This window comes from Mus caroli, unplaced genomic scaffold (genome assembly GCF_978045245.1).
Source record: "Mus caroli unplaced genomic scaffold, Mus_caroli_1 scaffold_15, whole genome shotgun sequence".
Classification (NCBI taxonomy): domain Eukaryota; kingdom Metazoa; phylum Chordata; class Mammalia; order Rodentia; family Muridae; genus Mus; species Mus caroli.
This window is the reverse complement of record NW_028227270.1, coordinates 69,128,229-69,142,234: the sequence shown is the minus strand read 5'-3', so window position 1 is coordinate 69,142,234 and position 14,006 is coordinate 69,128,229. Positions and strand designations below refer to the sequence as shown.

Here is a 14,006-nt window from a genome sequence, read left to right as displayed (position 1 = left end):
TTAAGTGCTGTTATTTATACACTTAACCGTTATGGTCATCCTATCACCATACGGTATTAAGAACATGGCTACTGTCTCTTTCACTGGTGCAGCCTGCAGGAGCTCCGTCTCCTGCACTGATGCAGCCTGCAGGAGCTCTGTCTCCTGCACTGGTGCAGCCTGCAGGAGCTCCGTCTCCTGCACTGGTGCAGCCTGCAGGAGCTCCGTCTCCTGCACTGGTGCAGCCTGCAGGAGCTCCGTCTCCTGCACTGGTGCAACCTGCAGGAGCTCTGTCTGGTGCTGCACTGGTGCAGCAGAGTAGCTGCCATTCTTGTTGCCATTCAGATCTACCCCACCATGTAGGTGTTTGACTTTTGTCCCACTTTATTCAAAACCTCAGCCGGTTAGTGCCACAGCGATATTGCCATGCAGGCAGAAGCCGAGTGCTCCTGTGTTTCCGTGCGAACTTGTTGCCACCTGATAAGTTGGCTTTTGCCTTAACCACATTGTGCTGAGAGCTACTCAGTGAAGAATAGTTTTGTTTTCTTTGGTTTGGTTTTGGTTTTTTTTTGAGGCAGGGTTTCTCTGTGTAGCCCTGGCTGTCCTGGAACTCACTCTGTAGACCAGGCTGGCCTCGAACTCAGAAATCTGCCTGCCTCTTCCTCCCAAGTGTTGGGATTAAAGGCATCTGCCACCACGCCCAGCCCAAGAATAGTTTTGAGTTTGCAGACTGTATGCTCACTGTGTCTTCTGTCTGTGTCTGAGAGCCAAGGAAGAGTCGTGGGAAGGAAGGGCGACTTTTTAGGAGTTATATAGCTAGCTTCTTTCTGAAGCTCTTCTCTCACTGTTGTCTGTCCTGAGAGTCTGCTGTGCACAGCGTGACTCTTGGTCAGGAGCACTCTGCTTGCTTGTTTGCTTGCTTGCTTGCTTCCTTTCTTTAGAGACAGGGTTTCTCTGTGTAGCCCTAGGCTCTCCTGGAACTCATTCTGTAGTCCAGGCTGGCCTCGAACTCAGAAATCCACCTGCCTCTGCCTCCCAAGTGCTGGGATTAAAGGTGCGTGCCACTACCACCTGGCCACTCTGCTTTTAAAGCCTGAGCCGTGAGTTTAAACTGCCAACTTCTGCCATTCCAGAATACCATTCTAGAATCCATCAACACCAAAAAAAAAAAAAAAAAACATTGGTCTTTCTGTACTTCTAATTGCATAAGGAACACCGGATGCTGTGTTTATTGTAGGCGCTGGCAGTTTCTCGGCTGCTGCCATCTTTTCCTGTGTGGTCGTTGCTGTTATGCTGCCTTTGACACTTGTGTACACATGGGGCTCTTCGCTTTGCCCCTGCTGCCTCGTTAAGGTTTTCCTTGGGGCTTGGCTGCAGTGCTCTGTGTGTATGTGTGTGTGTGTGTGTGTGTGTGTGTGTTAGTGTAAATACCCTTCTGAGTCCAGAAGAGGGTGCTGGGTCTCCTAGAGCTGGCTTTCCAGGCAATTGTGAGCTGCCCAGTGTGAGGTTCCGTGCAAGAGCTGTATGTGCTTGTAACTGCAGAGACGTCTCTCAAGCCGTCTGCGTTAACTCTCTGAAAATAATTCCAAAGTACTTTTCTGGCTTGTCCCACACTGTGGCCAGGACTCCCGTGCCTGCCTGGTCCTTACATTCTACCCTGCAGTGGCATCAGCCCTCTCTGACTGTCCTCTGGCTTATTTTGTCAGCAGGTGGTTTCCCCTCCCATCTTCCGAGGCTAAACATCAATGCAATCTCTTATTTTATGTCCCAGTACAGCCTGGAAACTAGGAATGGGTCCTGTGTACAGGTGTGTGAGATGGGTCCTGTGTACAGGTGTGTGGGATGGGTCCTGTGTACAGGTGTGTGGGATGGGTCCTGTGTGCGGGTGTGTAGAGGTAGAACTGGCCCTCAGGAGGTGGCTGTTAACAGAATTCCCCTCCATGAGGAACACCAGAGCCTTCCAAGCTGCCTCCCTTTATTTGAATTTTAACCTGGTGTTAGCATTTAGTTGTCATAGGGGTTTGACTAAGGTGGCTGAGACTTCCAGTCTTGGATCTGGCATCTCTCCCTTGAGGGTGGTGGTGTTTCTCTGTGGCATGCCTGCTGGCATCCAGCAGCACCCTGTGTGGCAGTCCTGGGCCAGCCTTCAGCAGAGCCTACCCAGCCTGCCAGCTTTGCTCAGGGACCACTGTGTTCTGTTCTTGTGGTTTCTTCAGAAGCTAGAGAGAAGGGGGAAAGCATCTTAAGTCAAAAGTACAATTTTAACTGGACCTAGAGATAACTAGGGGTTTATTGTGATTTTGTTAATAAAGATTTCATTTCTATTCTTGATTTTGGTATTCAGACTTTTCATCATAACGTATATGGACCTTCCTGTTAAATTAATGACTTTGCTGTTTTGTAGAGTGGTACTAGATTTTTTTTAAATTGTTTAAAATTACAGTTTATTTTTCATTGTGTGAGGGTCACGGTGTTAATTCTCTGCTTCCACCACGTGGGTCCCAAGAGTGAAGCTTAGATACTCAGTGCTGGCTGCAAGCGCCTTTACCCCCCGAGTCATCTGGCTGACACAGGATGCTGGTCTCGAAGCAGAACCTAGTGTGAAAGTCACATAACTGGCACCAGCCTCCTTCTCACAATCAGATTGTTGGCCTTTCTCGAGGCTTACAATTAGCCTCTGCCTGAGGAGCAGAGAGTAGCCACAACACGTCCAGTACAGTGCTGACTCCAGCCTCGCCAGGCCTGGGTGTGCCAAGGGCTCTGAGGTCCATCACCCACCATGCCTTTTCTTCTCAAAATAGCTTCACTCTTTAATTATTGCTTTAATTATATTTTTAGGAGCATTTCAAAAGGATTATTATCTTCCTTGTCATACCTGGCTCACTTCCTGGAATGAAACTCAAAATAGTATCTGATCCCACTGTTGCGTAACACACTGAGTCACGGTTTCTCGCTGTAGCCGTGGCCCTGGCATTTCATTTCCTGCCTCAAGACCTTTGTAGGCATTCGCAGCTGCCCTCTGGGTGTTCTCTCAGGCCTCCGTACCGATAGTCTGCCTTTCCAAGGGCGTATGGCTTTAGAATTTATAGTATTGTAAAATATTGACTAGATTAAGCTGTTCTAATTAAATCATTTTTTCAGTAGGAAATACTTTATAGCCAGCCTCTGCCATGCTGGTTTCTGTTACTGTTTGGAAGTCCCAGGCACAGTGTGGGCACAGTGTGGGCACAGTTACTCTTCCCTTGCCCTGTTTGGTTGCCATACTGTGCTCTATGTTTCTCAAAAGTTACAATGTTAAACTTGTTGTATTCTCTTTGGAAACATTAATTCCTCAAAACTTAAACGTCAGATTTAAAAAATGCTTTTTGATGATTCCACAATGTTTGATCATCATCGGAAAAGGTTACTACTGTTTGTACCAGATTCTGTGTCTGAGGTCAGTGTCTCTGCTCCTGCCCCCGAGCCAGACTCCTGGTCAGTCATTGTACCTTGCTAATCCAGTCAGCCTGTTTCTTACCCAGTTCTTTCATTGGGGGTTGGGGGCTATACTCACTAACTGACATCACATCGCACTTGTCTGGTTTTGTGTGTGACAGTCTGGCTGTGCAGATGTCTGCCTTAGCCTCAGAGCAGTGCCAGCACCATATCACCCATAACTCCTGCTACAGGGAGCTCGGACACCTCTGGCCTCTGCAGGCAACTACACTCTTGTGACCATACACCCCCTACCCCCTATACACACACACTAAACATTTTTAAAAGTATTCACTAGTGAACAGTTTATATATATTAATAGGACAGATTTCATTGTCAGTTTGTCATAAAAAAAACAGATGATCCCTTCCTAGAAATTTTATGAAAGAGAGTTGCCTTAGTCAGAGTTTCTATTCCTGCACAAACATCATGACCAAGAAGCAAGTTGGGGAGGAAAGGGTTTATTCGGCTTACACTTCCATACTGCTGTTCATCACCAAAGGAAGTCAGGACTGGAACTCAAACAGGTCAGGGAGCAGGAGCTGATGCAGAGGCCATGGAGGGATGTTCTTTACTGGCTTGCCTCCCCTGGCTTGCTCAGCCTACTCTCTTATAGAACCCAAGACTACCAGCCCAGGGATGGTCCCACCCACAAGGGGCCTTTCCCCCTTGATCACTAAATGAGAAAATGCCTTACAGTTGGATCTCATGGAGGCATCTCCTCAACTGAAGCTCCTTTCTCTGTGATAACTCAGCTGTGTCAAGTTGACACAAAAATAGCCAGTACAAGAGTGTTTTCTGCAGGCCAGGGAGTAGAAGTGAGGCTGGCTATTTCATACATAACAGCACAGGCTCATTTCTTGGCCTCTTGTAAAGTCTACGCAGCTCCTGAAGGTTACCGAGAGGCCACAGTTGCTCTGCTATTTGTCTGGAAGGCTTGGGAGGAAGGGCTGTCACACAGGCCACTGAGCGAGGGGAGCTTGGGTCTCAAAGGACCCAAGGGATTAAAACGCCATCCACCACACTGAGGAATAGCAGACAGTCACTTCTTCAACAAGGAAAGGTTAATAGTGCAAGGAAGGGTATTTGGCGAATTTCACCTGCAAACCAGAAAAAGGAAGGGCAAGGGTGGGTTACAGCGGGCGTTCCTGAGGTTACCTAGAGCACCTGCTAGGTATGAGGGTGCTGTGACTTGAACTCAGGTCCCCAGGAGGAGCAGCGTGTGCTCTTACCTGTGAGCCATCTCTCCAGCCAGCATATAATATGTTCCAACTCCTCCCCATTCCCCTCTTTCCCTCTCAGCTTCATGTGTGCTCCCCACTTAAGCGCACAGCTAGGACCACCTACTGCAACAGGCTTTCAGAGCCCATATCCCTGAAGGACTGCTCCTCCCCCACCCGTGCGCATGTGTGCAGTGTCCCTGTCACGTCCAGCCAGTGTTTGGCCGCAGACATCTGTGACCTCTGGCTTACAGTTTTTCTGCCACCTTTTCCACTGTGACTCCTGAGCTTTGGGGCTGTGACATAGATGTCTTATTATGAGTCTCATTCTCGACACATGACCAGCTGCGGGTCTCTCTGTTAATCTTCACCTACTGCAGAATGGAGTTCCACCGAGGAAGGCTGAGAGGTGTACTGGTCTTTGGATATAGCGACCAGAGTGTAGGGGGCACTTTATTATTAAGGCCGTTTAGCAGGGCAGCAGCAGGGGCTTCTCCCCTATGGCCCAGTGAGCAGGACCTGGCATGCATTCTCTTGTGGGGTCGGCTTCATCCAGTCAGAGAGTGGCTGTTTACTACAGCAGCATCCATGCCCCAGTCGTTGTGCCAGCCAGGTTGTTATTGGAGCTCCCAGGCTTCAATCCTGGGTAAGATTGTGGATGTATGTGTTAGATTAGAATACCCATACAAGTCAGGATACTGGGGAAAGGGCTGTGGTGTGGGCTTTAAGGGAAGGGGTTAGAAATCAGGCGGTAGGAAGAAGAAAGGGAAGTGGGCAGGGGATTGGGGGAGGGAGAGGCCAAGGGCAATACAGTTTGAATACCTTTGAAAATGCCATATGGATACCTGCTACTGTCGAAACTTCCAGAAACACTCTCTTGTAGGCTCTGTGACTACCACCCCTTCCCACGTCTACTTCTGGTCAGGATCCCAGAGCTAGAGAAGAGGTAGTCAAAGTGTTTGCACACCAGCTTTCCTTGGTACTGGGGGCCTGGTCTCTGCCCTTTATGGCTGGTGGCATTGTGTGTTTCTTTGAGCAGATGTCTTGTCTTGAGTTGCATTCTAAGCACCAGAGGGCGAGGAGTTCCAAACTGCTGCATAGGTTATCCAGTCTTAGATTTGCATGAGCTAAGCATCTTGTAAAAGACTTTAGGTCCTCAGGATATGAGGCTATAGAATTCAATAAAATAATCCTGAAAGTAGTTCAGGAATATGAGAGGTTCAGAGGTGTTCCCCCATTCAAAGGTAGACTGTCTTCAATTTACACAGAAGGCTTTTGAGGGATGCTGGGAAGGCTTGTGTCCTATGGAAGATGAAAGAGGCAGAAAGTCTTCATGGGACACCCTGTTTAAAAATGTGTGCCGAATAAGCCAGGCGTGGTAGCACACTCCTTTAATCCCAGCACTCGGGAGGCAGAGGCAGTTGGATTTCTGAGTTCAAGGCCAGCCTGGTCTACAGAGTGAATTCCAGGACAGCCAGGGCTACACAGAGAAACCCTGTCTCGAAAAACAAGCAAGCAAACAAACAAGCAAACAAAAAACCCAAATAAAAATGCATGCGGAAATGAGCTGGGCAGAGAGGAATTGCTTTGAGTAAAGGAGATAAACTTGTTCTGTTTCAGCAAACCTCCCCGTGCCCACCATCGCAGCCATAGACGGCCTTGCGCTCGGAGGGGGTCTGGAGCTGGCGCTGGCGTGCGACATTCGAGTAGCAGGTGAGAATTTAATCCTGTTAACACACTTTGAAGAAGGAGCTTGGGTTAAGGAATTATAAAGGGATGCTATTTGCATTTAGAGATTCACATGTTTATTGGAATACATGGGAAGACATTCAGTTTCCTCTTGTGTTTAATCTAGACAAAAAAAAAAAAACAAAAAAGACATGAGAAGGAGATTTTGGGATGAGGAGTGGGGTGTGGGGGGACGAAGGGCGGCGAGGGAGGAGCAGTCATGATCGGAATACAGAACGGGCTCCATGAGAGTCAGGAAAAAAGGGATCTGCTGTTTTGTACAGTGAATATGCTAATGAAGAAGCCTGAGGTCTGGGGCGGCAGGTTCTGGGTTGGCCTCTAGAACACACACAGATGGCAGCAGCGGCGGTGAGGGGTGTGCACTCCTCAAGTCCAGACATTTTTGATCTGCTTCCTCTTGAGTAGAACACTGGAAAATTTCCCATGCAGCCCGGTGTTTGTCGTTCCAGGTGGGAAAACTGTCTTTAGAGCTGAGCATTTGAAGCTCCTTTGTTATCCCTTGTTCAGCCTCAGTAGCAGGACACATCCGATCTGGGACCCCAGGGCTGCTCATTCTAGACTCGTTCTCTATCTACCATTTAAAGTAGAGCACATGCCTGTGGTTGTGTGCATCTTACCCATGGGGTCAGTCAGTAAACACATCTAGTCCAGCACGTAGGGACTTTGTTTCCATAGTGACGACTTCACTCTCTGGAAGTTCTGTCCTTTGGAGTGCCGGCAAGCACCGTGTTCACGGGGTTTGTGAAGAGCTGGGTGCTGACCAGAGGCCAGTGGCCCTTTAGGTGGTTCACTCGCCATCCTGCCTGGAAGCCCTCTGAGTGTCTGAGGGAGCAGGATTGGAGAGGAGCGAGTGAAGGAGCTGGGCACCACAGCACACATGTCTGCCCTGCTCCTAGCAAGGGCCTGCACCCTGCCCTGGGTTTTATTATGAGCACTGTCTCCCAGAGTCTCAGCACACAGGACCCCGCCCTCTGGCTCAGCACTGGAGAAGCAGGAGGGTGGACAGCAGGGAGTCATCACAGAGTCCTGCTTCACTCTGTGGCTGCATGGCAGGAGTTGAAGGCCTGTAGCTTGCCTGTTTGTTGGTGGCTTCATGTGGCCACGTCTTGGGGTGCTTTCCCTCCTCCCCGTGTTATTGTGGGTTCCCGGGTTGCTGTGATGATCTTCACTTGTTTTTCCTGGTACTGGGGGATGAGTTTGCAGCTGAGAAACTGAGCCTTGTGCAGCCCATTCAGAAAGGCCACAGACGGGAGGCAAGGCTATAGGGAAGCAGCCCAAGGGACACTTAAGCTGCGGGGCCTTTTGTCAGAAAGTAACTGGACACTTGGCCTTATCTGACTGCAGATAGAGTCATTTGGTCTGGGGACCATTGGGCAGCTAAGGAATCCGTACTTGTCAGGTGAAGTTTCTCCCTTGATTCTGAATCATGAATGGGATTCGGGCCCTCTTGCTCTGGCAACACCAGATCCAAAGGTGGAACCACCATTTTGATACTTTGACCACTGGGACCTAACTCACTGCCAGGCAGTTTTGTGCAAAAAGTGTCCTGTGTTCTCCTGGGGGTGGAGCAGGGGCGTGGGGGGGGGGTAGAGGGCCATTTTGAATCATTATGTTTTAATAACAAAACTTTTTTTTAAGTAATTGCTGAAAAGTTGTGGTATCAATTTAATCTGTAACAAAGTTTTCAGAGAATCTTACCTTGCTTCCTCAAGTTATCATATTACAAAGTGATGACATGCCTGTCACTTAATTCTCTTTATTTCTTTTTAGCTTCCTCTGCAAAAATGGGCCTGGTTGAAACAAAGTTGGCAATTATTCCTGGCGGAGGTATGAATTGCTCACTCTTCGTCTCTCGGTAGCTTAGATTTGGTCCCCATGTGGGTGCAGGCCAGAGCCCCGCCCATGGGGAAGGTAGCCTTTGGGTTAAAGAGGCAGGTGCTGTGCCGCCCACCCGGCAGCCAGCAGAGCCCCTGCTCAGCATCTGTTGGCCTGCAAGCGTCATCGTCAGGTGGTCTACGTTGGTGTCACCGCTTGCACGGTCTCCTTTCAGAATCACAGCCAGTTTGAAACTGTGCCCTGTGCATTTGAGCATATGTTCCCTCATGCCAGAGTGTCAGGTAACATAGCCAGACCCTGAGTCTAGGAGGAGATGGTGCTTCTGCTGCTGCCCAGGTTTGGCCACCGTGACAAGACACCAGAGGCACGTCTGTGGGAGGGAAGGTTGGCTTGGGTTCAGTTCACTTCTCTTGTTCCGCTGTCTGGGTCTGTGTTTGAGCCAAGCATGCTATCCTTCTGGGAGGTTTGTGGAGCAAACTCATCTCATGGTGAGAGAAAGGGGGCGGAAGAGAGGGAGAAACAGAGAAGAGACCGGGTCCCTTTCAGTACCCCACCCACCAATTCTGTCTCTAGGTGGCCCCTCCTCCTCCCACTTCCTTGTAGTGCCTTGCTGGGGTGTTTGGGGGGGGGGGCGTATTCTGGGTTTAAATTACCCTAGTGGCTTAGGCTCTTGGTCATCTCTCCTCTCTGTACAGTAGGACAGCAGCTGTCTGTATGTGTGTGTTCACATATGGGGTGGGGTGTGGGCCGGGCTGGGCCTTTCCCTTTTTAAAAGTCATTTAAGAATTCACTTTGTCAACATCGATAATAAAACACTTTATCTGCCCCTCCGAATCTGAATGTTCTGCTGTTGTGATTCATGGAATTTGTAGACATTCCCACTCTGCAATGTCAAAGGATACCTTCGAGAAAGGTATCATTTAAGGATGGGTGCAGTGTATTATATAATACTTGATAAGTTATTTCTCTGCTGGTGATCTGAGCCAATTCAAGCCAAATTAGATTATATTAAAGGTAGGTTTATTGGAGGGCTGTGCTCCGGCAAGTTCACTGGCCCCAAGTATTGAGGAGAGGGGAGGGGGAAGAAAGGGTGCTGGAGCAGAGAAAGCAGAGAGAAGAGGGAGGGAGGGAGGGAGGGAGGGAGCACAAAATGTCTGGATTATGTAGGGAGGAGCCCCTCAGGGAAGGGCAGCCCAGCCCCCCAGCTATAGAAAGTTTAGGGTTGGGGCCAGGGTATGCCAGGTAGGGACTGAGGGATGCTAGGAGGAGCTGGAAGCCATATCTACTTTGATAGGTAAAGAAAGTATGTGCCTCAGTCCCTTGTCCCCAAGTCTGAAACCAAACATCCCCAGCCTTTTGTAGATTTTTTTTTCTCAATTTTTTTATTAGATATTTTCTTTATTTACATTTCAAATGTTATCCCCTTTCCTGGTTTTCCCCTGTGAAAACCCTCTCCCCGTATCCCATCCCTGCTCCTCCTGCTTACCAACCCACCCACAACCCCTTCCTGACCCTGGCATTCCCCTATACTGGGGCATAGAGCCTTCACAGGACCCAGGGCCTCTCCTCCCATTGATGACGGACGAGGCCATCCTCTGCTACATATGCAGCTAGAGCCACAAGTTCCACCATGTGTACTTTTTGGTTGGTGGTTTAGTCCCTGGGAGCTCTGGGGTGGGGAGGGATATTGGTTAGTTCATATTGTTGTTCCTCCTATGGGGCTGCTAGCCTCTTCATCTCTTTGAGTCCTTTCTCTAGTTCCTTTATTGGGGACCCTGTGCTCAGTCCAATGGATGGCTGTGAGCATCCACTTCTGTATTTGCCAGGCACTGGCAGAGCCCCTTTTGTTGATTATAAATGAATGAGGGGCAGTGGAAATGTTTGATTCCTTCCTGCTGACACGGGGGCACCTCTGTTACGGGGTATGCACAGAAGCCTCCGTTTTACTGCTGTTCAGGCTCTGGGACCATCTGTGGGTAGGAGTGTGCTGAAGCAGTCTGTGAGACTGGGACAGAGCAACCTGTCAGTAACTGTGGAAGCTCTCCTGGATGCAGATTCTGAGAGAACACCTGGACGTTAGGGGCACAAGATAAAGTTTAGGGAGGAAAACTTTCTCTTGGTCTTTTGGGTGTATATTTGAAATTCTTAGGCCCGTGGTCTTGGTAGTTGGAGTAGGGGTAGGGTGGAGTGTCCCAGGACCAGGGAAAGGGAAAAACAGACCCCACTGTCAGGAGTAGGCAGGTGGGGAGAGAAACAGACTGTTAACTGACAATACTTATCGATTCCATTTGACCCGTGAGAGGCAGATTGGAGTGGATTCCCTGAAGCTTACAAGAATCTTTTTTTAAGTTTACAAAAAAGATAAATCCTTCAAACAGTACCCTTCCTTGGTAATTTTCACAAATAAGGACAGCTTATGAGCCCAGGAGTGGAGCATTCAGCCTGGTCCTCTGCTCTTTAACCCTCCCTGAAGAGTGCATCTGTAAGGCCCGGGGATAGGAAGATGACAGCGCAGTGTACCAGAGGGGAGAGTGCTCACCCTGAAAGCTAATTGCTGCGCCCAGTGCCTTCCTTTGGCCGAGCTCATCTGTACAGGGAGCAAGGAGGATACCAGGAGAAGGAGTCCTGAGAGAGAGGGTCTACCTGTAGATAACTCATGGGATAAAACCGAATTACGGAAGTGTGATTTGTTATGTCTTGGACTTGACTTTTCACAGTGTTGGGGACAAACCCAGGGCCTCAAGCATGCTTGCTCGAGCTCTGCGGCCTAGCTGTACCCCAGTCCTGAGCTTCTTTTAAGGATCCCCTCTTTACTTAGGATGTAACTAATCCTAGAAGGCCAGTGTTTGACTGCTGGGTCCCGCTCCCTCCCCCTCTCCAGTGTGTCTTCCTGGAACCTGTAAATGCGACCTTATTTGGGAAAGGGGTCCTCACAGGTGGGAATAACGGGTCTTAAGAGGAAGAGAATCAGAGTGAGCTCTAAACCCAATGACTCAGACGGAAGGAAGTCAGGCGAAGACGGGGAGTTAATGGACCCATAAGCTGAGTGTTGTAGGCCCCAGAATCCGAGGGCCAGGGCAGGGGATGGACATCCCTACCCCTCCCCCTCCACACATACACACTGGGCAGCAGTGTCTTACTACAGAGTCAGACATTTCCCCACTCTCTTTCCCTTCCCCTTCTCCCTCCTCCCCACCCCACTCTCTTCCCTTTCCTTGTCATGGGTCTTGTTGTGTGTCTTGACTTATGTCTTGCCTGTCATTCTCTGTATCCCTCACAGGCCGTCCTCAGCCCTACCTCCCCCCCACAGCTGGCCTTCCTCAGCTTCCCAAGGGCCGCCTCCAGGTGGGAGCCGCCATACCCAGTGAGCTTGGCGCACATTGGTAGTTCTGTCTCAGAACCATGAGAGAACCCCTTTCTGTTGTTTAGCACTGTCTGTGGTGATTTATCACAGCCACCTTAGGAGACCGGCAGCGGGCTCCCAGTAAGGTGTAAGGGATGCATCTGCCGGATTAGTAGCTGTAGTCGGCCCTGGTGGTGGGCAGTGCTGATGTGGGTATTGGCTGTGTCTTGTACATGAAGCGCTCTGTGAGCTCAGTAGGGGCTGGAGTGTTTGTGTGAGAGCAGCTGCGTGGATAACTGTGGACAGACTGACTGTTCTGAGCCAGGGAGGCAGTGCAAGCCGAAGGCTGGGAAATCACGGTTTTCTCTCATGCACTAAGTTCTTTGGGGGCCTGTCACAGTGAACCACTGAAGATTTGATTGAATTTAGGCTATGTTTTCTTACGAATAGAATTCGTTTCCTGACTTTTACTACATACATTCATAATAAAACTTGGAGTGCACTGGTGTTTTCCCCCTGGGCCTGTGAGCGATGGGGGTCTGTTGTGTTACTTTGTAATGGAGTCTAAGCACTGGATTTTAGTGGCTGCCTTCAGTTTGTGACTCGCCTCTCAGTGTGCTCGTAGGGTGCGGTTTCACTTTGAAAGGGGTTTGTTTCTGCCTGACTCACCAAGATCCTGCACATGGCAAGGGCACATTACTATTTTGATTCTTAAAATAAGGCGCTTTCTGGTTTAAGTTGCAGAATGATTTATTTTAAGGGAGAATTTTGTGTTAATTAAAAGGGTGAGTCTAAAAGCTTGTAGGAGATTGCCCTGAGCCTTTCTACCTGCTGCTGCCTCTCCTCTCTCCTTCCCTTTCATGGCCAGCATCATCTGAGAAGACTGACTCTAGAACATTCTGTGGCCTGAGAGATGGTTCAGCCGGTAAAGGCCCTTGCAGTGCAAGACTGGCTCCTGAATTTGATCCTTGGATGTTGGAAAGGCGGTGAGCTGCTTGTCTCTGTTCCCCTGAGAGATCAGGCTCTCTCTCCTTCCTTCCAGCCTGCAGGTGACAGGATACCTGCACGGCTGACTACCGACACTTTCCTACAGCATGAACAGCACTACCAGATGTTCTTGTGCTGCCAGCTTCCTAACAAATGCCCTTTCTGGTCCAGGATCTGGTTCAGAATTCTCACTTGTGCAGTTGCGTTTGGAGGAGTGGAGTCTTTCCTGTGTCTTGATGACCTTGGCAGTGCCCGACAGTCACCTTATAGGATCTCTATATGCATCATGTTTACCCTTGAGGAAGTTGAGATTGGGCAGCTTTGGTTAGAACATCTGCACGGAGATGCCGGGCTCTTCTTAAGGCATCTGGATGTCTGATTATTGACGACGGTACATTTTTTTTTTTTTTTGTCCTTTAACAGGGTCTTAGCCAGGGTTTGTATTGCTGTGGTAAAAACTGTGTCCAAAAGCAACCTGGGAGGAAGGGGTTCCACCTTGCAGTTTTTAAGTCTGTTGTAGGGAAGTCAGGAGGCAGGAACTGGAGCACAGACCTCAGAAAGATACTGCTTACCTGGCTTGCTCTCATGGCTTGCTTCCCTGTAGCTCTCAGGACCACCTGCCCCATTCACCCTGGGCTGGGTCCTCTCACGGCAGTGAAGAAAATGAGTCAGTCAAGAAACTGCCGACAGGCTAATCTGCTGTGGGCATTTTCTCCATTGGGGTTCTCTCTTCCCAGGTGACTTTATCTTGTTTTTGTGTGTTTGTTTTTTTTGCTTGCTTTTTTTTTTTTTTTTTTTTTTTTTTTTTTTGAGACAGGGTTTCTCTGTAGACCTGGCTGTCCTGAAACTTGCCCTGTAAACCAGACTGGCCTCCAACTCAGAGATCCGCCTGCCTCTGTGTCCTGAGTGCTGTGAATTATGTGTGTGCCATCACCGCCTGGCACTTGTATGAAGTTGATGCAAAACTTGCCCTGTCTGTGGTGAACTTGCCACTTTACCTCAAATCTGCACATATTTATGGCCTGTAATGTGGGTGCTTTGACGTCTGTATACGTGTGGTGTGATTAAATAAAGCCTCCTTAACATTTCCATCACCTCAGTCCCCCCCCCCCTTTGTTCTCTCCCCTCCTCCCCATGACACCACTGAGGCCTGTTCTCTTGCCAGCTTTTAAAGTCTCAATGTCTTATTAATAGCCTTATTACCAGTGCCAGAGACCTACAAAAGGTCTCTAGTATTTCGCTGGCCCAGAGCTTACTGTAGCCTGTGCTAGCCTCAGACTCCCTGTCTTCCCAGTGCTGGGGCCACAGGGTGAGCTGCCACAGCCGGCTGTTCACATACTGGCTTCAGTTAGCATTCCTGCATGCTTCAGCTGGGGTTGAAAAGTCTGGCTGCAGGCCCTGAAAGGAAATGTGTTGCA

At 49.3% G+C, this 14,006-nt stretch overlaps 1 protein-coding gene across 5 annotated transcripts in view; it reads left to right on the top strand.

The window, feature by feature from the left end:
- Positions 1-14,006, top strand: part of Auh (AU RNA binding methylglutaconyl-CoA hydratase) — a 95,464-nt gene that overhangs the window by 36,043 nt on the left and 45,415 nt on the right. For all 5 annotated transcript variants that reach the window (XM_085831087.1, XM_085831086.1, XM_021180192.3 and 2 more), the window contains 2 exons: positions 6,294-6,386; positions 8,193-8,249. In XM_085831087.1, coding sequence (XP_085687213.1) covers positions 6,294-6,386; positions 8,193-8,249 — 150 coding nt within the window. The remainder of the gene's footprint in view (positions 1-6,293; positions 6,387-8,192; positions 8,250-14,006) is intronic.